At 42.7% G+C, this 23625-nt stretch overlaps 1 protein-coding gene across 1 annotated transcript in view; it reads left to right on the top strand.

Annotated features, from left to right (window-relative positions):
* Positions 1-23625, top strand: part of SP140 (SP140 nuclear body protein) — a 120862-nt gene that overhangs the window by 41327 nt on the left and 55910 nt on the right. The window contains exon 16 of the mRNA XM_036025003.1: positions 2427-2492. Within this exon, the coding sequence (XP_035880896.1) occupies positions 2427-2492 (66 nt within the window). The remainder of the gene's footprint in view (positions 1-2426; positions 2493-23625) is intronic.

The following is a 23625-nucleotide window of genomic DNA, read 5'->3' as shown; positions in this document are numbered from 1 at the left end:
CACATTTCCCTTACTTTAAATCAGTGTGTGATGCACAAGACATTATAAACATTTAACATATGCCAACTTAACTGTAAAATGTTTTCTTTTGAGAGAAAACAATGAATTATACAAATATTAAGTTTATGGGAACCACCCTGCTGGGTATCAGAAGCTGTAACCCCTGCCTAGGCTAAGGCTAAGGGAACACCCTTGGAACTGTAAGCCAGCAAGGAGACAAAAGCTTATCTCCCTGGCAGGAGTGCTGCTTCTACTGCTTCATTCAAAACTGAACCCCAAAGCTTGGTCGGTTAGCCAAAGATGGATAAGATTCCCCAAGGGGGAACCGATCTAAGACAGGCACGATCACGTGGGAGGCCCCCAAAAGAAGGACTTTGGGGGCTACAGCAAAAGGGGGTGATGGACCCTCGCACCTCGGCTTTGATGTAGCCTGAGTTCTCGACGTCTGGGAGAAACTCTCCTTATCTCTTGGTTGCCTTAGTGCCCTTGCTCCACCTAAGCCTGAAACAATGACAGGGTGGTGCAGCTCTTAGCTGAAAAGGGCAGATTCCCTGGGTGATCAGGCCTAAGAAAGAACATGTATATTACTGTGAAACCTTCTTTGTTTAGAATGCTCTCAGTTGAATGAGAAGGGTCCAAGGAAGAAGTTAGTTTGTTTCTCAAAGTTTTACAGTTCTTTGACCCTGACTCAAAATAGACCCGCAGAGTTCCTTGTTATCTGTTGTTCCTTACTTCCTCATAATGAGTAATGAGCTTTTTACCTGAATTATTATGCAAAACGAGCCCAATAAAAGCAGGTTTGGATGGTAAATTGGTAAGCTTCGCACTAGGGGGCGGTGGCCATTCCGTCCCTACTTCTCCACAGAAACTAGTCTGTCTCTGTGCATGTTTTTTCTCGCGTTTTTACAAGACATCTGCAGTGTTCCAGGATCACTGCTGGCCGGTGACCCACACATCATTAAGTATGTTATTTAATGAGTTCTGAGAAATGCATTCTCCTGTATAATTCAAATGATACCAAAATATAGAATATGACCGTCACTCTGGAAAAAGATCTGATGCTCATCTCTTACATCCTTACCCCTCACTCATCAGAGGCAATTACTATTCCTTTTTTAATGGTAACTTAATTTGTCTTCTTTAAAAACTATTTTATTGAAATTTTCCCACTCAGCATAATCATTTTGTCTTTTATTCACATTGTTGAATGTATCAGTAGTATTTTCTTTTTTAATTTGAAGTAGAGCACATTTTATGAACACACCAAATTTTGTGTATACATTCTCCTATGATGGACACCACAAGTGTGCCAGTTTTTGGCTAGCATAAAAATGCTGCAATGAACATTTTTGTTGAAGTATTTCTCTGTCTCTGTGCTTTCATATCTCTTGTATAAATCCCAAGAAATGAAATGGCTAGGCTGTGGGATAGATGCATTAGTTCTTTTTTTCTTGCAAACTCATGTAATGGTGATAATGCACCCAGAGGCTATGACAAACTGAGGAATACAAGCTTAGAAACGGTTCCCATCTGTTCAGAAATCCTTAGTCTTAGAAAGGGTGTAATAAACCTGTTAGTAAGCCTGCTCTAACCTTACTCCTGAAGGGAACATTATTTTATTATCTGAAACTTAAGCAAATATCCTCTGAGGAGAGGAGGGAGATGTGCTCTGGTTTTATACTGGTCAGGAAACAAATCTTCCTTCTTCCTGGAAGGTTACATGATCTCCCATTTCCAAGGCAGCTTGCTGTTGGAACATCTTTGGAAAGATAATCTGAGGCATGCGGAATTGTCATGGAGAATACTTTGTATGTATCTGTTCAGTTTCTCTCACATAATTTATTGAGGAGACTGTTTTTTCCCCACTGTAATTCTTGCCTCCTTTGTCACAGTTTAATTGACCATGTAAGTTTGGGTTTACTTCTGCCAAAGCAATCCACAGATTCAGTGCAATCCTTATCAAAATATGAATGTCATATTTCACAGACTGGAACAAATAATCCTGAAATTTATGAAACCACAAAAGACCCCGGATAGCCAAAGCAATCTTGAGAAAGAAGAAAGCAAATTGGAGGTACAATGTGCTTGGATTTCAAACTATACTGTAAAGCTATGGTATTCAAAACAGTGTGATACTAGCACCAAAACAGACACATAGATCAATGGAACAGCATAGAGATTCCAGAAATAAACCCATGCTTACATGTGATTTTTTAAAAAAAATTTCAAAGAAAGGTTATTTCCTATTGTCTCCCACATCCACACACAGTGGAATATAGCCTGACACTGCTATACTGGTAGTTAAGAATTTTGCTTCATTCTTGCGGATCAAAGTCTGAAAAAAGTACTTGAATACCACTGACCTATGAGGCTTTGCGTTGTATTGATAGCTCTGAAAAATTAACTTATTCTCTTCTTGTCTAAAGGAAAATATAAAAGGCATGCCTGGACAAGATATAGAAGGAGGCGGCAGAGAAACATACATCAAGGAGGTAAGCAGGCAAAGTGAAGCAGTCACATCTTTGGAGTTTAGGATGGCGCTGCTTCTTGTGCCCTTGTGGCCTGCAGTCACCTGTGGGCCCTGACGGTTTCCCCACTACTATGTCAGGTAGAATATAGGCTAAGACACAGTAACAGAAAGGCTTGAAAATGCAGTGGCTTCAACAAAATGGTTTATGTCTCAAACACATAATCATCCAGAGCTAAATGATCCAGGCTAATAGGGAGACATTGAGGAGACACTGCTGTCTTTAGTGCATGGCTTCTTCACTGGGTCAAGAATTCTTACTGATTAATTAAGGAAGATGTTCCAAAGAAGGCACATCAACAAAGCAGACCATATGTGTATGAGTATGTATATGTGGTAAAAAAATATGTAAATATATGTATTTGTGAAAATGTTTTTATATGTATAAATGCTTATTTATACATATTTATCAAACTCTCTGTATAGAGAAACATAGTTATAGATATAAAGAAAAATCAATGACTGTTCATCCATAAAATATATGCAATTATTACATTTGATCATTGAAATGTAGGTGATGTTTATATTTTTATTTGAGTTTTGTAGTTGTATGTGTACACATTAAAAATAGTAAACACATTAAACTTTTGTAATAAAAGTATTATTTAAATAGTAACATATGCAAAGAGAAAGGCCTACAAGGATATTTTTGATCAAGTTAATCAGTCTCCTGACATTTTGTTTATTTTAGTAGTGATTTAAGTTACTTTTTTTCCTGAAAAAATGACGGCAAGACCTCATTTTTCATATCATTGAAAATCCTGAATCAGTTCATCTATATCATAGGATTTCAGAGTCCAATTATAAATCTCCAATTTTTACCAATTTGCATATCTTATGTTTTTGCCATTTTATAGGGCTTCTTGGTTAGTGAATTTGTACAACTTTGGGAAAAAAGAAAGTGGTTGCATCCATTTGAAGAGTGGTTATTTTCAAAATATCAAACACTAGAATTTAATCATGGTAACACTTACATTTATGTCTCTATGTAGATAGGTAAATTCTAAATATTTTCTTTCCAAAATTCAGTGGAATTTTGTGTGTAACTTAAAGTTGTCCTTTTTAAAAGTAGAGAATATTCTGGACACCTGCTTCAGATGCCTTACCATTAACTTGCTTTCTTGTCTGAGGGTAGAGTGAAGGTGATCTCACATGGCAGTTGCAGTTTTGCACAACTTGATTTCCCCTGCCTCTTCTTAAACCACAGCAAAGCTGTTCGTCAGTTGGTCTTGAGTAGAAGGAAGACTAAAATGAATCTGCAGGATCCTGCTGAGAATAGGCAAGAGATAAACGTTGTGCCACTTCCGCTTTGTGCTATGCGCAAGTCAGTACAAGTTTTCTGACATTTTGAGGAACATCAATTCTCCTTAACTTTTTACTAGTCAGGCTTACCAGTCAATTGGAGAGCTACAAAATCTAGAAAACCATTCTGCTGTCAATTGTTTGCGTTTATGTCATAGCTTTTATCTGCCTAAGACCTACAATTTTTTCCCTCTTAATAGGGTTGTGATGAGATTTCAGTGTTAGTAAGTGGATATTACAACCTGGGGACACAAAAATTGTTAAATCTTGCCTTGCTAAGCCAATACATTGGGAAAGTAAAACACAATAGTGCTGTTATGAATTAGTGGGTTTTAAACTGCAGACTCCAAGTCTCCTTACACTAAATGCTCCATGGGCTAGGTGAATTTAATGTATTTCTCTTTTTACCCTAAAAATATGAGGCCTAACAAGTTTGATGAAAGCTAAATTCAACATATTCACTGGTTTTAGGAAAGACGCAGAAAGAACTCTGTATTTGCTGCATTGTCCAAGGTTGTAATTAGATCTTAATGCCAAGCCTGACTGAATATAGGGGAGGTGCGAATAAGCTGCCTGGATCTCTTCTCACTGGGCTCTGAGCATGGACTTTCAGAAGAGGAGGGAGGAATGAGGGCGAGGCAGGCATATCCTGGCCTTCCAGAGTCCCTCATTACTTTGGCTTCTTAGGTGAAAGAGGAGTTCAGGAGAACCTTTCAGAGAGCATTCACCTGGGTGGATGACCTTCTATTGCCTGGTGACCCACCTTCCAAGGGAAAGAAGCAAGAGGGAGTAAAAAGCAAAAAAAATTAATCTGTCTCTTCAAAAACCACATTTTCACCTTTTTAGTAGATCTCCTTTGCCCGTGGCTGTTAATATCCAAGTCTTCACTTTCTTACACAAGTTTATCCATCTCAATAGCCATCTTCTTTGAGCCGCTGTTATTCTGGTTATGTAATAATAAGGTTACAATTTGCCAGTCTGAAATTTGTATGATTTTGTGATAAAGTCTAATTATTAATATTTGTCCCATGGGAGCATTTTGATCTTGAAGAAATAAAAAACCTCTCAGTAACTGTTAAGTCTAAAAATCAGAAAATGGGGTTATTTTACCAAGCAGTAGGTCCACCGTGGGTTTGATCAAAGGGAATATCCCTCTTACTTTGCTGGTCTCATATGCTCCTAATGTGCTTAGAGTTTCTTGCACTTTGGACTGGGTAGCTCAGAAAATATTTCTTCCTGGAGTCTACAAAACTTCACCTGGCATCAACAGATGGTGGTCGTTTGGTGGAGGGCATTGAACAAAGAAAGAAGGAAATGAATTCATCTTTCTGCCTTAATAAGTATGACACATTTGAATAATAGCAAACATTGAGATGTGTAGTCATAGCCCATTAACTTACAAATAGAGGAACATTCTTTGCTGCAACGTCTATCAAGCCAATCCTTAGTTACTGCTTCAAACTAAGGTTTTGTAAGACTCAATTCTACCCATTTCTCTTGGTTAGCCATCTTCTGGTAGATTCTCTGATTATCATATCTGTCCAAACCAAGGTGGACAAAGCCCTTGGTCATGTTTACCTCACTTACACATCACTTTATGTACAAATAACTTTATTTGTACAAGGTAATGTGTATAATGTGCTTCCTACCTGTAAGCCCACCACAGGGTTATTCTTAATACATGGAATTTCTATTTTTTCTGCCTCTCCACCAAAAAAGTCCATATATGCATTAATTCAATTTTGTAGTTTTCCCCTCAATTTTCTCAGAATATGTTAGTTTATGTAATGGGAGTAATCAACATCTTGATCTCATATATTTGTTGGAAAGACTAAATAAATTAGTAGATGTATGATTGGAATCTGTTAAACACAAATCACATGGCTGCTTGAGATATGAGTAAAATGCTGATTTCAGTTGTCTGTTTGTTTAACTGATGTGGGGTTATAAAAAATAAAATGGACGATGAGCCCAAGATTAATTCCTGGTAGTTTAAAGACTAGGGATTATATATATTGTTCTTTATGCTTTAGTCAGGCTTTGAGGAAGTGACATTTAAATTTAGAAAAACACTAATATCTGAAAAAAAGGCATGTCTGCAACTGTGATTGTATTTTTTTTTTCCATTTATGTCAGGGAAAAAGAGAGGCAGGTGTAGAATCCATTACATGATAGTAACAGAGCCTTAAAGAGGAGAATCTGGTAAAGAGGCAGTGAAGGAAGGGGAATATACTTCTTTTTGGAGGGGGGAATATACTTTCAATAACTATACACCTATTTGCTGTGCTCCACTCTGTGTTTTTAGTAATAAATCAATTTACCTAATTGCTTTATGTAGCTTTACTAACTATTGAGAAATGTATATGACTTGAACTGTCCCCAAATATGTCAGGGGCAGAAGGAAGATAATCTGACAAACCATTTAGTTGGTGACAAATCTAGGCCAGACCCCAGGGATCCAGGATGCACTGTGGTGCTGCTATCTCCACTGAACTGATAACTTTCATGCTGGACCTCATCTGTTGCTATATAAAGGGTATATATAACCCACAAGTGATTTAGTTGACTCTTCTGTTGCACAGAGAGTCACAGGTTGCACACCACTGGTGACCCAGAGTGGTGGTCAGAAGACTTGCCCTCTCTTTAGTCTCTGGGCTTGTGTCAGTCACTTAACTACTTTTGCCTCAGTTTCCTCACCTGTAAAGCAGGAGTGTGAATTAGGCCACCTGTCCTTCTCAGCCCCTCCTAGTACTAACAGTCCATGTATCTCAAAACTGGAACATGGACAGCCGTCTCCTCCCACCATGGTTCTATAATGTGGCTGAGAGGGCAGGATCAGGTACACATCATTCTTGAGTTAGTTCATTTTGAAGACATTTCACTCTTTAGTGGAATCAGATAGCTAGCTTCATCCTCCTGCCCCCACATGCAATTTGCAGATTGCTCTAGAGCTTCCTGGGTTCCCCTTTCAGAGTTGGAGAAGGCTGATGTGGGGGAGAAATAAGGCAAAGCGGTGAACACAAACAGCAGGCAGACACCATCTCCATTAGGTCACTCCATCTTTGTCTTCTCAGCTCCTGAGTCAGAGCTCACACAGGAAGAGACAGGCACGGTCTCGGACTTGGTCTCCAGCGACCTAAGTGCAGGGAAATAGCCCAGCTGCAGAGCTCCCTTCTACCAGGGCAGCAGCTGCATGTGTCACTGTCACATAAGAATCAGGGGGCTGACTGCATGGGAGCTAAGACATTTATACTGATGCCTGGGGTCTCTGTTAAAACATTCTGATTGTGGGGGGTTTGAGAGGTTAAACCACAGGTGGCAAACACAAGGCCATGGGCCGAATCTGGCCCTCCACCTTGTTTTATCTGGACCAGCATCTTGTTTCTACTCAGCAGCAACACTGAGCTCCTTGCCCCTAGTTAAGGAGTAGTTACACTTATACAGTCTAAAATTACATTCACTCCTTTGAAGGCAACCAGGAGACTGATGTGACCTCTGGTGAAAATGAGTTTGACACCCCTGGGAAGGTAGATATTCTGTGGTTATGTACCAAAAATGCCACTGAAAGACTCTGAAACTCTAGACATTTGTGGAACAAAGTTCCCTAAGTACCTGTATGTCTTTCTGGGAACAAATTCAACATGGGGAGAGGGGTACATGTGCAATTGTGAAATGATACAGATTGAAAAAAATCTTCTGTTTCAGGGTCAAGAAAGCGCAGAGATAACACCGTGGATTTTTGCTCTGCAATACTTCCTGTGACCTGTAGACAGGCAAAAGGCATGTTATATAAGAAGAAATTGAAACAAGGTGGGTTTCATGGTCTAATTTTCAGTTCTTATGTGAAGGAATGACAAGAAGTCCAGAATTACCCATGTGAATTACACATCATTCAAGGACTTCAGGTTGTATTTTCACTTGAGAGATGGAGCAAGGGAACCTCAAGATGATATTTTCATACTCTATGGCACTGTATATATTAGCTACTACCACATGGAAGTAAACACAGAAATACTCAAAGAACTAAATCAAGAAGTGAATCAGAAATAAATGGGAAGAGGCCCTTGGCCTTCACCTTCCTATCTCCTCCTTTCTGGGTCATTATTACTAGGATGGGGTGTTAGAAGTGGTGAGATGATCACAGAATTTAGAATTAGAAATCCCAGCCTCAGCTGTATCAAGAGTGACTGATTCATCTGAGTAAAAAGTGTACTTCTCTTGACTCTGAAATTCCTCATTAAAAAATATGATGATTAAAATATGCCTCATGGTATAGCTGTAAGGAATTAATTTACGTAATTGATGTATGGTATTTAAACAGCTTTCCTGAGATATAACTCACAAATCGTATAAGTCACCACTTAGGGTGCATGATTCATTGTTGAGTTTTGTTTGTATGTTCACAGGATTGTGATTGACAATCTAATTTTAGAGCATTCCTTGCCCCCCACCAAAGGAAACCCCATGTCTCTCAGTAGTCAGTGCCAACTACCACCTCACCCCACTGCCCAGCCTGAAGCAACCCAGACTAGTCTAGGTATTTTACATAAATGGAATCATATAGTGTGAGCTGTTTTGTGACTGGTTCTTTCCCTTAGCATGATGTTTTCAAGGTTCATCCATGTAATAGTTTATATTAGTACTTCATTCTTTTTTATTATCAAGTAATATAACATTCTATGGTATGAATATACTGCATTTTGTTTACCCCTTTATCAGTTTGTGATATTTCTACTCTTGGGATTACAAATGATGCTCTTTTGAGCATTTGTGTAAAAGTTTTTGTGTGAACACATGTTTTTAATTCTATTGGGTGCATACCTAGGAGAGAAATTGCTTGTTCATATGGTAAGTTTATTTTTAACTTTTGATAAAATATCAAAATATTTTTCATACTGGCTGCACTATTTTATATTCCCACCAGCGGTGTATGAGGGCTCCAATTTCTCTCTCTCCTGGCCAACACTTGTAATTGTCTGATATTTTAAATGATGGCCATGCTAGTGGTTGTGAAGTGATCTCACTGTGATTTTGACTTGCATTTCTTTAATGACTAATAATGTTTAGCATATGATTATCTTTTATATATAACTTAAGTTTTCTACTGGCTACATTTTACAATTATTTTACTACTGACTGTGAATTCAGGAATAAAGAAAAAAATCACTGCTCAGTAATGCCACTAAACTGGATGGAACATGCTGTAAGGGAGGGCACCAGTGGGGCCAGGGTGCCATTCTGAGCAGCAGGGTCCCCACCTGACATCTCAGTCCAGGTTAAAGCTCTGCCTGCACACTGCCCCTGGGCCACCAGAGAGTTTGGCTTGTTCTCTGCCTCCAGAATTCAATAGGAAATTTAAATTCTCTCATTGTTCAGAAGGAGAGGATTCATGGAGCACTCCTTTCAAGTGATTTTGGAATATTTTTATAATGTTGATTTTGATGGTAATGATTATTTCTTTTTTTGCAAAAGGTCAAAGAAATGTGTGTACAAAACAGGTAATCTCTTTGGAGGGGACTTACAGGCTGTATTTGGGATTCTGATGTCTGAGAGGGGAGGCCAGACACTCCTGCTCTAGTGGTCTTGAGCCCCAATGGGGTGACTCTACATCCATTGTGTTGAGAGGCTGGTGTCTGAGCTGTGAGAACAGAAGGCCAAAGGTCAACTTACCCTGGTGTTACAGGAGTCATGAGGAAGTGCATACAGAGTGAGGATGGACATTGGTTCACTCCTGGAGAGTTTGAAATCAAAGGGGGCCGTGCAAGATGCAAGGACTGGAGGCAGAGTGTGTGCTGCGGCGGGAGAACCCTACGATGGCTGATGGAGGTATTCTAGTGACAGGAGGCTTTGATGTGATTTTCCTGCCGTCAATATTTACTTACCAAATATATGCTGAGTTATGGCTAAAGCCCCAAAACCATGAGTTTATCTTTTTCCTGTGAAGATGTACCCCACACTCCTACCTTAGTATAAGGCAGCACAATCATTTGTCAAAGGGGCTTTGTCTGGGTGGATGCAGGGGCCTCAACAAGGGAAAGGTCACTCTGACCCATGTGATTGCAGACAACTTCAGGTACTGAAAGAAAGAAGACTGTCTACAATCAAACATGTGGGCAGAAACCACTTCAGAGAAAGAGTGATATAAGAACCAGAACCACAATTAATGTGACTCTGTGGTTTTAGGTAGAAAAATTGTGTGTGATATGGCATAATCCATCAATTTGGGTTGTTTGCAGATAGATTTATGCCAGGATAAGGAGTTTAAACTCATAACATAATGCAGAACCAGGGAGTCTCTTGAGGTGTGAAATGACATATTAAAATAGTATCTCAGACAATGTGGTGCCTTGAAATGACTTCAATGTCTTTCAGCCCAAGAAACCTACAGTCAACCTGCAAGGCTCAGCTCCCATGTCACTCCTGTCTGAATGTTCCCTGACTGACCTGCCCTGGTCACCCCTTCCCAGGGCGCCCTGAACTCACTATTGAGGCCCCTCTTGCACTGACTTATTCTTATCCTTCCATGCATTCCTTTTGTCTCTCTAGACCCCTCCAGGGTTTGTCCATGATTATGTGCTCAACATTGTCCAGAGTGTGTGACACCCTGTAGATGTGAGACACATGTGTGTCAGTTGAATGAATAGTCTTGGTGTGGGGAGGCAGGTGTGAGTGGCACTGGTGGGAATGGAGAGAGGGTGAGAGGTGTCCCAGAGATTGTGAAGGAAAATCTCTGATAACTTAGGAAAAAGCACAAGAGCAAGGAAAATGGTTCTTAAGAGGATTTTCTGGGTTCCATGGATGAATTCTAGAAGAAGAACAGGTGAGAAGGACATGGCGTCTCATTTAGACGCCTGGGCTTTGAGAAGACAGTGGGACATAAGTTAGAAATATTTGGGAGGAGGTTAGAAATGCCAGACTCACACACACAAAAGAACATAGGGTGACCATATCCTTGGACATTTTTATTTTTCAGAAAGGATTTCTATGTGATCCTCCAATGATATATGAAAAGAGAAAAAAGGTAATAATTACATAACTTTCTATAAGTTCTCATTACATAACTGATTTTACATATAAAATATGTTATTTTATGGTTTCTCAGTTGGATAATTATAATTAAGTATACTTTTTTTGCATGTGCCTTCAGAGTTACTACCTTGAACATTACATTGTATGCAAAGTCTTCTTTGAAGAGCAAACCATTTGAGACAGAGATGATAAGGAGGTATCAAAATAGATCTCATAGATGAGTTTTAACTATAGATGCAGATGTTGTAAGGGTGTCAAATTTGTAATAGCAAACATAACTATGGAATACATAGAGAAATTTCATAATAAAGTCACAGGGTCATCTTCAACACAAACCTAGGTATGTTTTAAATCAAGGTTATTATTTTCTAACTGTATTGAAATCTGATGGAGTAAAGTTGGCTCACCATTAATGAGATGAACCCTGTGTAGTAGCTAGTCTATCTTGGGGCATATATGAAACCATATACCATTTATGAGATAGGCAACAAAAATACAGGTTTCTTTTTGAATATTTTGCATCCTTTTACACCTTCCAGTAACATGTGCACAGAGACATACAGAATTCTTTTTCTGGGGGGAAACTATTTGCCCTTCATGAGGATGCTGCTTATGGGGAGGAAACTTTTGGGAGATCCGTCTATATAGGAGGGCCTGGCCTGGAAAATTATTTACTTTGATGAGCTGGTCAAACCTCTTTTCTATCTGTGAAAGTGGTTTCTTCCTCTGTGGAAGAAGGATATGAAGGCAACAAACAAACACATAATGTGCATTCAGGTTGAGAACAAAGTGATGGCTTTTCTAAGACTGGGTATGAGTGAGAACTTAAGGTAGTGGGGGAGGAAAGAAATACCCTTCCTATATATTTCAGGTAGAAATGGCCAACCAAGACATTCTCAGAATCATCCTAAAATAGGTAATATATAGCTGGCCAATGGGACTTCATCTTCCACTGAGATCGTGAGGTGCAGGCCTATGCATTGCCTGATGATCTGCATGATTTAAACAGTCCTCGGGACATTTCGTTCACTGAATTTACTAATTGGCAACCACTGTTAGACTCATGTAGTGAGTATGTTAAAGACCAGCATCTGAATCATTCCTTAAGTGTCAAGAGTTACTCAATTGGAGTCCCCAAGAGAGCTGGCAACTTCCTAACACTAGGTTCTACTCTCATTTATGAGTCAAATACTTTTCAGTAAGAAGCTGCAGTTGCCTCTCTATTTTGTGCCTCCTTAAAGGAGAATAGAAGCTCCCAACAGTGGCAGATCCCAGGACCCATAACTGCCTCTGTGGGTCCTCTGTGTTTCCCAGAACTTCGCTTGCTGATGGAGCCCATTGTCTTCTGGAAATTCAGTGTCACTATCAGTACCACATAACAACTTCCTGTCTCCTGACAAGTGTCTCTAATACATTTTGGTGATAGCTTCTGTTTTGTGAAATAATACATTCCTCAAGAACAATCATTTATTGTATGCTAATGTTTGCCCAAGAAGTAGCAAGTAATCTATTTTAAGTGGCACAATACTCATTCATTCTTTTGTTGAACATAAAACTGTTGAGTTCATACTAAATGCCCAATATCCACTAAAGAAGATTCAAACAATATCCTTGACCTCAAGTAATTTTCGACTTTAGTGCCGAATATGGAAGAATGAATAATGGGTAGGGCTGGGGGAATCTAGGCCACACAAGGAGGGGGGCAGTGACATGGCCACCTCTCAGGTGATTGTCCAGTGGATGACACTGGTCTATGGCTTCTCTGCCCTGGGCTGGACAGTAAGGCTGAGGCTGTCTGAATCCAGAGGGGAGGTCATTCTACTGAATGTGCATGAGCAATGTAAGTCTAGTGGGTGGCAGTCAGTTACCTCTGAAATGCCACCCAGCTGATATCTGGGATTTGAATGGAGAGAAGTGGGTGACATTCTGGAAGAAGAATGGCAACACTCCAGTCCTTGAACACATTTATCTTTGAAGCTACACCCTAGAAGAGCTTCAGAGGGTGATGGAATTCTTCTCTGGGACACTGGCATGGATTGCAGGAACCTGGGCTCTGTGGTTGCTGGAGGCTGTGGATGATGAGTCCTCAGCTTGATCCTCTCATTGCAGCTGCTCTGGTGGGATACAGAGAAGAAAGCCTGAGGGCCCCCAAAGTGGGAGAACCAGAAGGGTTCCTCCAGTTATATCTGTGAAAGATGGGCCACTCTCCCTGCATGACTTCACAAAGGCCCACCTTGAGTCTAAGAGCCGGGGCACATAACTAGATTGGGCCAAAGAGTGCTACTTTGGCACTTTTAATTCTCTTTGTAGATATATAGGTTCATAAAAGTATGTATGAAATAATGGATTGTGAATGGAATCCCTCAAAAGATGGCTGTATAAATAAATGATGGGTGCAAATATCCCATTCATTATTGTCACTCTTTCTCTTTTTTCAGCAGAGAATATCAAACTCTCACAACAGTATCTTAGCTGACCTGTGTGTAAGTACTAAATCCCATGTATAGCCCCCAAATAATCTATGCCTTTTCCCTTGGTATTTTACCTGTCTCGTTGTCACCTTTCTCTGAAGTGTGCTCACACTTAGTTGGAACATGCTGCTGTGTATTTTGAACAGAGAATAGGAAACACATTGTCCATGTCAGGTAGATGGTTCTGGAGTTGGGTGTCTCAGTATTAAAGCATCCTTTGCATTCATTTGCTGGAAACCTTCTTGATTCCCTGTTAGTATGGGAGGCAGAACTCTAGTCCACTGGGTTGCTTAGAGATGGGACTTGAAGTAGAAATAGACAGGGCAGGCCTGCAGATTAGAGGTAAGGTACAAATTTGAGTGTTTAGCAGCATTTTTAAGAAAGCAGAAGGGAAGGGAGGAACATGCCAAGTATTTACCCCACCATGCAGGCAGAGCTAAGATGGTTTCATGCATCAGGCAGAAGGCACTGGCCAGACCATGCAGCCAAGTTCAAGAGATACTTGCAGTGATGAGTCCCACTGAGACATGCATGTAGGGCAGCTGGGTCCTTTACTGGGGCTCTGCATCCAACCTCAAGGGAACCATCAAGGTCCTGAGCTGGAGGTTAGGAATCAAACCACCACCACTTAGCAAATTTGGGCATCTTTACTCACACTGATACCATATGGCTGCCTGCTTTGAGGTCTGCCAAACCCAGGGAAGATTCCACTGTCTAAGCTAAACCATACATTGATTTCTTTCATTGTGACAAGATGATGCACGTTTTAAGCAGAGTCACTTTTATACAACTCCAGGGGACAGCACTCCATAGGATGTTATGCAGTAATATTGATACATGACATCCACAATGGAGGAGGGTCAGTCAAATAGTTCTCCATAGACTTTACCTCCGAGCAATCCCCTGATAGGATGTAGATCTTATTCCCATGGATTTTGACCTTCAGCCAACTTAGGGAATCCTCAAACATCTCAAGAGGCCTGGAGTCCAGTGTTTGTGAGGCTTGTTTTTGATTGATGTAGACACAGAAGGCTGGGTCTCACTGCCCAGGGCTGAAGGAGGAGGAGATGGCAAGAGTACCCACACTCCTGTCAGTCTCTGTCCTAGAATTGACATTACAGGCCAATTCAACATGGACTTATAATATCCCCCTGCCTTACTGACCAGCCTCTGCTCAGTCTAAATCTCCATTAGGTTGCACACTGGAGTCATCTGAAGATCTAGATTACCCCCTAGAGAAAAATCTGTTTCAATCACCCTGTGCTATGACTTGTGTATTAGGGTTATTTAAAAGTCCCTGGATGATTCCAATACACAAAATTACCCCTTTTATGACTCAATGAAGAATATCAATGCCTGCACCCCATTCAGACCAGGTGATTCAGAATGTCTGGTGTCAACACCAGGACATTAATATTTATACACTTTCCTTCAAAGATTCTATTGTGTAGCTGGGCAAAGATTCAGAGAGACACACCTGTAAAGAAGATTATATATGTGAGATTCTTTTTTTTTTTTAAAGATTTTATTTATTTATTTTTAGGGAGGGAAGGGAGGGGGAGAGAGAGAGAGACAGACAGACAGACAGACAGACATCAATGTGGGGTTGCTGGGGGTTATGGCCTGCAACCCAGGAATGTACCCTGGCTGGGAATCGAACCTGGGACACTTTGGTTCCCAGCCGTGCTCAATCCACTGAGCTACGCCAGCCAGGGCTGAGATTCTTAAACACTGGTTATGTTTGTCATTTTCTTGTTTTGTTTTGTTTTTTTGGAGAGAGAGATCATCAGCTTTGGAGATGATGCTGGCATCTGTGAGTGAGTGCACTGATAGGAATACAGCGCAAGCCCCCCTGCTGGAGTGTTGCAGAGCCCACTGGGGATGTGTGTCAGGACCGCCCCCCTCCCCCCGCCCCGCCCCGCTGGACACTGAATGGGACCTCTTGGCAGGATATTTTTGGGGCTATACTCCCTCATATATGACCATTTTTAATAACAAAAGAAATGGCCAGAATCCCAATTTTGCCAAACCAACTATTTTCAACACAAAACCCAGAACAAGACTCAAAGTAATTATGAATTAAAGTTTTTTCATCTTTTATTACTTTGTACACTAAGACATTTTTTTCCATCTTATCAAAAGCTTAATACATCACCCATTTTCACTGTCCACCCAGTATATTATGCCATTGTGGTGTAGACAAACAGGTCTAACACTATTTCAGGAACTGATTTCACCTGCATGGTAATAACACTATTCAGATTCCCATGAAATCATCCCCTTGTTTGTTGTCTGTCTTTCTGTGTTAGAATCACTGGTTTTATAGGCAAAACTTCACTGGTCTGGTCACATAGGCCCACCTCCTGAACTTCACCACATCCGAAGAATTCTTCTTCTGAAACTCTCGTTCCAGCTCAGGAGAAACACATAAGAGTTCCTGCAGGTTCACACAAAGGCCATGAGTCCTAGATTCCCACAGCACTGGTGGTCAGGGGCCCTTGGGAATGTGGTCATTGTTTTACCTTCTAGCTGAATAACTCAGACGTATGTGAGATCTGCCTGGATGGAGGAATGCTCTTCTGCTGTGACACATGTTCCAGATCCTTTCATGACTACTGCCACCTTCCACCTGTGGAGACTGAGAGGTTTGTGAGATGCAGGCCCCTCCCCTTTAGGGACCCTTCCTCCTGCCATGCATGCTCTACCTCCTGGGCTCCTCCTTGTGACCCGATGGGGACAGAATGGTGCTGGATGTGCGAGTCCAGCAGTATGATCCTGGGAGCTATTGAAAGATGCTGGCAGCAGGGGGGTAATGCTCCCCTCTCTCCTCTGGGAGGTGGAGACCAGTGGCTGCATCCTTTGCCTTCATAATACTACTGTCCATTCCAGAACTTTCCCAGCACAGACTACTATTTATAGGAGTGGAAATGCCAGTTGTTTGTGTTCTGTGCTTATTCAGAAAATGCAGAAAACATGGCCTAGTTTCCTGAATTCACCACCTTCCCAACTTGCTGATGAAGGCCTAAGGTCCCCAGGGTTAAGTTAAGGTCCTGTCTCTGACACTCAGGCCTGGGGGACAGGGCTCCCTGTGCTCCCAGCAGTTCAGATGGGGAAAGGAGAGCCCACCACTTACACTGACAAAGCGCTCCACATACTCACCCCCTGGTTTTACTTTTGATGGATACAAGGGTCTTATAGCTTCTGGGAGGTATTCACTTCATGCCCCTGCTGTTCCCATCAGCCATTTCTAAAAGAAGAACTGAGGCAGCCATAGGAATGGTGCCTGTTTCTAAGACTTTGTCTTATTCATTTTGCCTGACCTCTCAGGAGCCCATGGAGTTGCATCTTCTGCAGGATAAAGGAGTTTTCAGGAAGTCAGCAGTGCGTCAGGGAATCTGAGGTCCTGGCAAGGCCGATGGGGCCTGAGGAACAGCTGGTGAGTCAAATCCAAATGCCAAGCCTCCTCCTTTCTGCTCAATGTGAGAGGTCAAACAGTTGTAGAGTGAGAGGAAGGGTACCAGAGCACTCCTGCTCCTCTGATTACCCTTCACCCACTCTGAAAACTCCCCAGAAACTGTTTGTAGAAAAGAATCATTCAGCCATTACATGATTGTTTCCTGGAATAAAAGCTGTTTGGGGAAACTTCCAGAAGATTGGTACGGGCATGCCTGCACATATGTGGGCTCATTCTTTCCAGGTTGCTTTTCATTCACATCTTCCTTCTTTTGTAGAAATGTGAGTTCCTCCTCTTAAAAGTATATCGCCATCCAGAGAGCTCATATTTTGCGAAGATTCCATACTATTTTTATGTGAGTAACAATAACAAACTGTGCGTACAAGCTGCCATGATGTTACCTGACCTTGACACCGGCTGTTGTGGGGTTTGAGATCTGAAGCCCCTGGGAGGGAGACACGAGCTGTCTTTATGTTCACCTTGGATTTCTGTTGGGTGTGATGGGCATTCACAGAAGGCAGACATTGAACTATGCCAGTAATTTTCTCAATGATATTTTCCGCCACCAGGTCAAAGAAGTTTCTCAAAACCTAAAGGAACCCATGTGGTTGGACAAAATCAAGAATACGCTACTAGAGCACGGTTACTCCCAAATAAAGGGGTTTGTGCGGGACATGCGCCTCATCTTTGAGAACCACAGGGCATCGTACAAGGTAAGTGTCTCTCCTGCTTCAGTTTAATTTTCTTCCCATTGACTTACTCTGCCCTCATTTCCTGGTGCTGGGAAATTCTGGTATCCCTCATCCTTTATGATTAGCCTGTGCCAGCAAGAGTTCAGGAAGTGAGTCACTTTTAAAACTCAGGAGTTAAGCTCCCTGGGGGGAGTAACAGTGAGTCAGGAGGTGTCCCTGCAGCCAGAACCCCAGGGCCCTGAGAGTTCATCCTCCTTGGGAAAGGTGACAGGTGCCCGTCTGGAACAGTCACATCTTCCCTGCTCCAAACCTCAGGAAAAGATTGTGCCCTAAAGTCATGCTGTTGTTCTTGTCTCTCCTCAAATATATTCAGTCAGACCTCTCAGAGATCCCCAACTGCAGAGTCCTTTGCGTGTGAATGTCCATATAGTTAACAGGGGTCAGCAGAGGGGAATAATGTGACACTGTGAAAGGAAGGTCACTGGTTGTCTTTAATATCGGATTGTTGCAAAGAACATGTATTAATCTTCTGTCATGAAGATAAACAACCCAAGCCAATAAGGAAGATAATAGATTAACGAAGAAAAAATTAATAAATAAACAGCTCTGGAAGCTTACAGAATGATAACAAAAAAAAATGAGTCCCCACATGTGGTCATCATTTCCCATTTTTGCCTAGTTAGCATGAATTAATTGTGCACTTGGACTCAGAAGTTACTCTTAGCCACATGAGTTTTTTTTCTTAACCTGGTTAATGTAACTTTGGAGATTAAAGCAATGATTCTTGAATGCAGTGTTTCTAAACACTGAGGATGAGTGGCATTACTTTTGTTGTTATTTATCTTTTTTTTCCCAGTACAATGACTTTGGCTTAATGGGCCTTAGACTGGAGGAGAAATTTGAGAAGACTTTCAAGGAAGTGTTTGCTATTCAGGAAACAAATGGAAGCAGTTCACCGGTATACTGAATGCTGCTGGTACAGCAGGAAATCACCCTTGGGGGCCGACTTGTCATTTTGTGGCTGCTGTGAGGGTTGGTTGCCAACCTACCTCTGAGTGGCATGACTCATGCTCCCCACCCAGCTCAGGCTGGAGCTAGTCCCAGCTGTGACCAGATCCTCGCTTAGCTTTCCACCATGCCGTCCTGCTTCCCTGACCGCTCCTTCTCCTGAGAGATTTCTCACAATAAATGACTGACTGAAGGGACTTCATGTCGGGCTCTTCTTTGAGGGATCACAAGATAATGGTACTAGCAAGCCGGCCCTAAGGATGGGATACTTGGGTTGGATCACTGTCTAGCCAGGCAGTGACAGGCAGAATATTGATAGTGCCTGGGTGCTACAGCAGTGTCACTGACAAAAGTTCGCCTGTAGGAAACTGGATGAGCAGAGGGGAACAGGTCCTAGTTGGTACAATTTTCTGGCATTTACAAAGGGAGAAATAGTAGCTATAAGAACTGTGGATTTTGGTGGTGCTTGCTAAGTGTGACAAATGTGTTGAAAAGAGTACATGACAGGCTTAAATCTATTAGTCACCACCTGAAGCAAAGAGAAGCTCATGTCTGCAGCTGGAAGGCAGACACTAAGAAATGCCTGGAACAGGCCCTAATTTAAGAAAGGTAGAATTTCAAGGAAGGCAGAATTCTAAGCATTTGGCCCTCTTATTCCAAAGTCAAGGCCCTGATATAGAAGGAGTGAGCCCTGAAGCTCAGAGTGGGCCTTCCTCATCCAGAAACATCCCGAAACCCAGAAATAATGCTTAATTCAGACATTTCATGATTCCGTCAAGAGGACACATAAAGCTAACCATCATAATCACAGTGTGTTAATTGGTCCTGATGGGCAGAAGGTGTTTCTTGTTGTCGAGTCACATGAATACCAGATTCTGAGAGATAAGCCACCCAAGATTCAGAGATATGTCATATGTATGTTTTTAGTGGTTCCATATTCTGGAGCATATCAGGATACCCTCTCCAAGCTCCAAGCTATTGTACTTCGCACACCCTACCACTAAGAAGTACAATGTGTGGTAGGCCTCACCAGGTAAAAAGAATAACCACTATTGACAGTTTTCTGACAGTTATTTTAGGCTTTGGATTGTGTGTGTTGGGGTTTTTTATGTTAATAATCATCATAAAGTGTGTTCTCATCAATGGTCTTCACATGACATTATTATCTGTCAATAAGTACAGTGCTATATATCTCTTCATCATAGCTTTTAGTTTTCATCAAGCCTCGACTGCAGTTGGCCCTTGGTGGTGGTGTTTGGTGTTGTGACCAATGCGGCAGAGGCAGGCATGTTGGAGGGCACTCCTCCGCATGCTGGCGGTGTGTCCTCAGGCAAGTTACTTCCCCTCCCATGCACCTGTGGGATCTTCCAGTGCAGATACTATTAGTGCATAGCTCACTGGGTCACTGGGAGGATAAATGAGTTAAAGTCTGCCATGCACTGAGAAAACACCTGACCCTGAAAGCAATAAGTAAAGAAACTAAGACAGAATACAAACACCTAGCATCGGTTAGGGCACTTGCCTGCAACACCAATGTTGTCTAGGTGAGACAAAAAGGGACCTCACTGATGAGATGTGCAATGGCTCACAGAAAGGGCAAGAAGGTTGGGTGCTGAGCCTACAGCCATCTGAGAATGAGGGCGGGAACCAGAGTAGCCCCTGGGATTGAGCACCAGACATCTGGGCCGTCTCGTTAAGGACTGCAGCAGAATGATGTTTTCCAACTATCCCTTCAATTCTGTAATGAGCTGCACTCACAGCCCATCTCCCCATAGGGAGTCCTACTGCCCAGGCTGGCTGAGTGCCAACAACTTTATCAATAGTCCCTCCAGTTGTGTACACAATGAGGAGACGTTGTCCCCTGAATGGGACCTGGGTGCTGATAGGGAAGGGGAGGAGGCTGGGTGGCCAAGGAAAACATGAGTGACTGACAGAACCCACCCAGAAGACCAAAGAGGTGGGCCATGCTGTCTCACAGGAAGAATGGGACAATCCCGGTCAGTCAGCGGGGCTGCAGAGCCTGGGCCTTTTTTAATGGAGCAGGTTGACTGTGGTCCCATTGCCCTGTACTGTGGAGACAGAGGCCGAGGTGGTCATCCTGCTAGAAGGGAGAATGCCCACCCCAAAACACTGGACAGTCAAGAACAAGGAAGGCCACTAAACCTGTTGTTCCTTAAGTCCTGTTTACCTGGACTCAGATACTAGCTGTTTCCTATGATGCTGGGAGCTTAGCTGTGGTCTTACCTGGGGTGGGGGGTGTGTGTGGCTGCAGGAAGACCTGGAGCTCCTGATGTCATGGGGCTCTTGCTAACCACCCAGCACCCGGGCCTCCCAGAGAGGCTCCTCTGGGCATCAGCTCATACCCTGCTCTGCTTTGCTAGAGAGAAGAGCCTCTCTCTGAGAGGAGGGGACAGGGATTCTCCCACTCTCTCTGTGTAAATTGGGTGGGGAGACATCTTTGTGAACACAACATTGACAGAACAGCTGGCTGAGGGTTATGGAACGTGAACAAGGGCGGCCAATTTTGAAGGCAAGTCAAATCTCACAATCTCAATAAACAGATATTTCCTGTTTATTGGCACCTGGCTCGGAGAGCAGCCACAAGCTTGCATGGGGTGGTTAAAATTTGGTAAGCAAATCCACTTTCTTCTTGGTCAGCTGAGCCAGTGAAGAAGCCCAGGACACCCAGGCTTTCCGGGGAGAGAGGGGAAATTCCAAGAAGAAAGATACAGGAAGAACCTCAGATTCTTTTTTTTAAATTAAATTTAATTTTTTAAAATTTTATTTTAATCATTGTTCAAGTACAGTTTTCTCCCTTTTACTCCCATTCCAGCCTGCCCACCCAACCCTCCCCACTTCCCTCCCATTACCACCCTCCCCCTAGTGTTTGTCCATGTGTCCTTTAAATTTGTTCCCGTGAACCCTTCCCACTGTCCCCTTAAATTTCCTTTCTCTCCCCTCCGGTCACTGTCAGCCTGTCCTCTATTTCAGTGTCTTTGGTTATATTTTGCTTGTTTCTTTGTTTTGTTGTTAGGTTCCTGTTAAAGGTGAGATCATATGGTATTTGTCTTTCACTGCCTGGCTTATTTCACTTAGCATAATGCTTTCCAGCTCCATCTGTGCTGTTGCAAAGGGTAGGAGCTCCTTCTTTCTTTCTGCTGCATAGAATTCCATTGTGTAAATGTGCCATAGTTTTTTGATCCATTCATTTACTGATGGGCATCTTGGTTGCTTCCAGCATGTAGCTATTGTAAATTGTGCTGCTATGAACATTGGGATGCAAAGGTTCTTTTGAATTGGCATTTTAGTATTCTTAGGATATAGTCCCAGCAGTGGAATTGCTGGGTTGAAAGGCAGATCCATTTTTAGTTTTCTGAGGAAGTTCCATACTGCTTTCCATAGTGGTTGTACCAGTCTGCAGTCCCACCAGCAGTGCACTAGGGTCCCCTTTTCTCCACAACCTCTCCAACACTTGTTGTTTGTTGCTTTGTTTATGATGGCCATTCTGTCTGGTGTGAAGTGGTATCTCATTGTGGTTTTAATTTGCATCTCTCTGATAGCTAGTGATATTGAGCATCGTTTCATGTGTCTTTGGATTTTCTGTATGTCCTCCTTGGAGAAGTGTCTGTTCAGGACTTCAGGATTTTTGATAAAGACATTAGGTCACTACGTTAAGTTTGTATAGCATTAAATAAACATTTCCTTTCCTTTTCACAAATCTCTGGCATTGAGAGATGTCTTTCCTCTGGTGGCGGACATAATGGACCTGGGGGCTTCTTTCAATAATAGTATATCGTCCCAGGCCCTCCTTGTTTGTTCTGTAACATGTCGACCTAGGAGGTGGGCAGCTGTGGACTTCTCACCCAGCCAACTGCTATCCGCCTCTCATTCACATGGTGATTTGGTGAATGTAAGCAGACTCAGGGAAAAGCTGGCACATTTATGCCAACACCCAGCACAGTGGGGGCTTATTTGCCTACTGCTCAGGGGGACAGAGGGGCCAGGGAACACTGGAAAGGCAGGAGTCATCTGTGTCAGACTATGTCTGGGCCATGAGTCCCTTGGAGTGGGAGCACAGGATAGCCGAGTGCTCTAGAGGCTCAGCTTACTAGTCTGGAGGGTGAAGGGATCCTTGTGTGTGCAGCACCTGAGACACATTGAGACCCTGCCCACTGGTAGAGGTCCTCCTCTGTGTCCTGGACTCTGTTCCAGTGTAATCAATATTCACTCCTTTGGGGGAAAGAAAGAACAAATGTGGAGAGAGGGTGGAACCTTCCCCTGTATCTTACATGTAATTGGGCAAAACCCTTAGTCCCATCTGGAAGAAGATGGACTCAGGGATCAAATGTGGAAACCATTCCTCTAGGGATGGTGCTTCTCCAGCCCTGTGTCCAAACACTGGGACCAGCTCAGTTGGGGCCAAGCTCTTCACCAGCCTGAGTGACGATCTGAAGTTTCCATATTTCCCTTTCTCCCTAGAGCCGTCTCCATGTGGACGAGGGGCAACATGGGTTCATTCCCTCCCCATGTAAACTCTGTACCCTTTAGCAGGTTGGGGCAGCTGAGGACAGTGGGTTCACAGGTTGTTTTTAGTGTCTTTGACAAACGAGTGGACCCCTGGAAGCTGATCCTTCTCCCCCTGGAGGTCCTTCTCCTCTGACCTGCCCAGTCCTGACTGTCCCTCCTTTCCCTCCATTTCCTCACGTCGTGGTGACTGGGGCACAGGAGGAGGGAGACGTCTGACAACGCTTAGAAAGTTACTTTCACTTTTGTTTTTCTATTTTGGGTGGAGCCCTCTCTGGGTGAATTCACACTTTTCCGGGTCAGGTCTAGACAGCCACCCTGGGATCAGGCTGAGGACTCCGAGGGATAAGACCCAGGCAGGACTTGGGGCGAGAAGATGGCCAGTGTGGGCAGTAACCTCAGCATCAGGTCAGTCTCTGTCTACCTTCCTTTAATTTCCTCTCTGGCTGTGCTGCTGCTTTAGTGCCTGTCATTAGACACGCAGGGGAACCTTGACCTTAGTCCTGCTTTACACGTGCACTCACGTGCAGTGTAGTGGAATGCAGGAATGTGTAGTGAGGAAACTGGATCTTTAAACTGCAGAGGGGCAGCCTCTGGTGTGAGCGCAGCGGCCGCAGC

This window comes from Phyllostomus discolor, chromosome 4 (assembly GCF_004126475.2).
Source record: "Phyllostomus discolor isolate MPI-MPIP mPhyDis1 chromosome 4, mPhyDis1.pri.v3, whole genome shotgun sequence".
Lineage (NCBI taxonomy): Eukaryota > Metazoa > Chordata > Mammalia > Chiroptera > Phyllostomidae > Phyllostomus > Phyllostomus discolor.
This window is presented reverse-complemented; position numbering and strand designations above follow the sequence as displayed.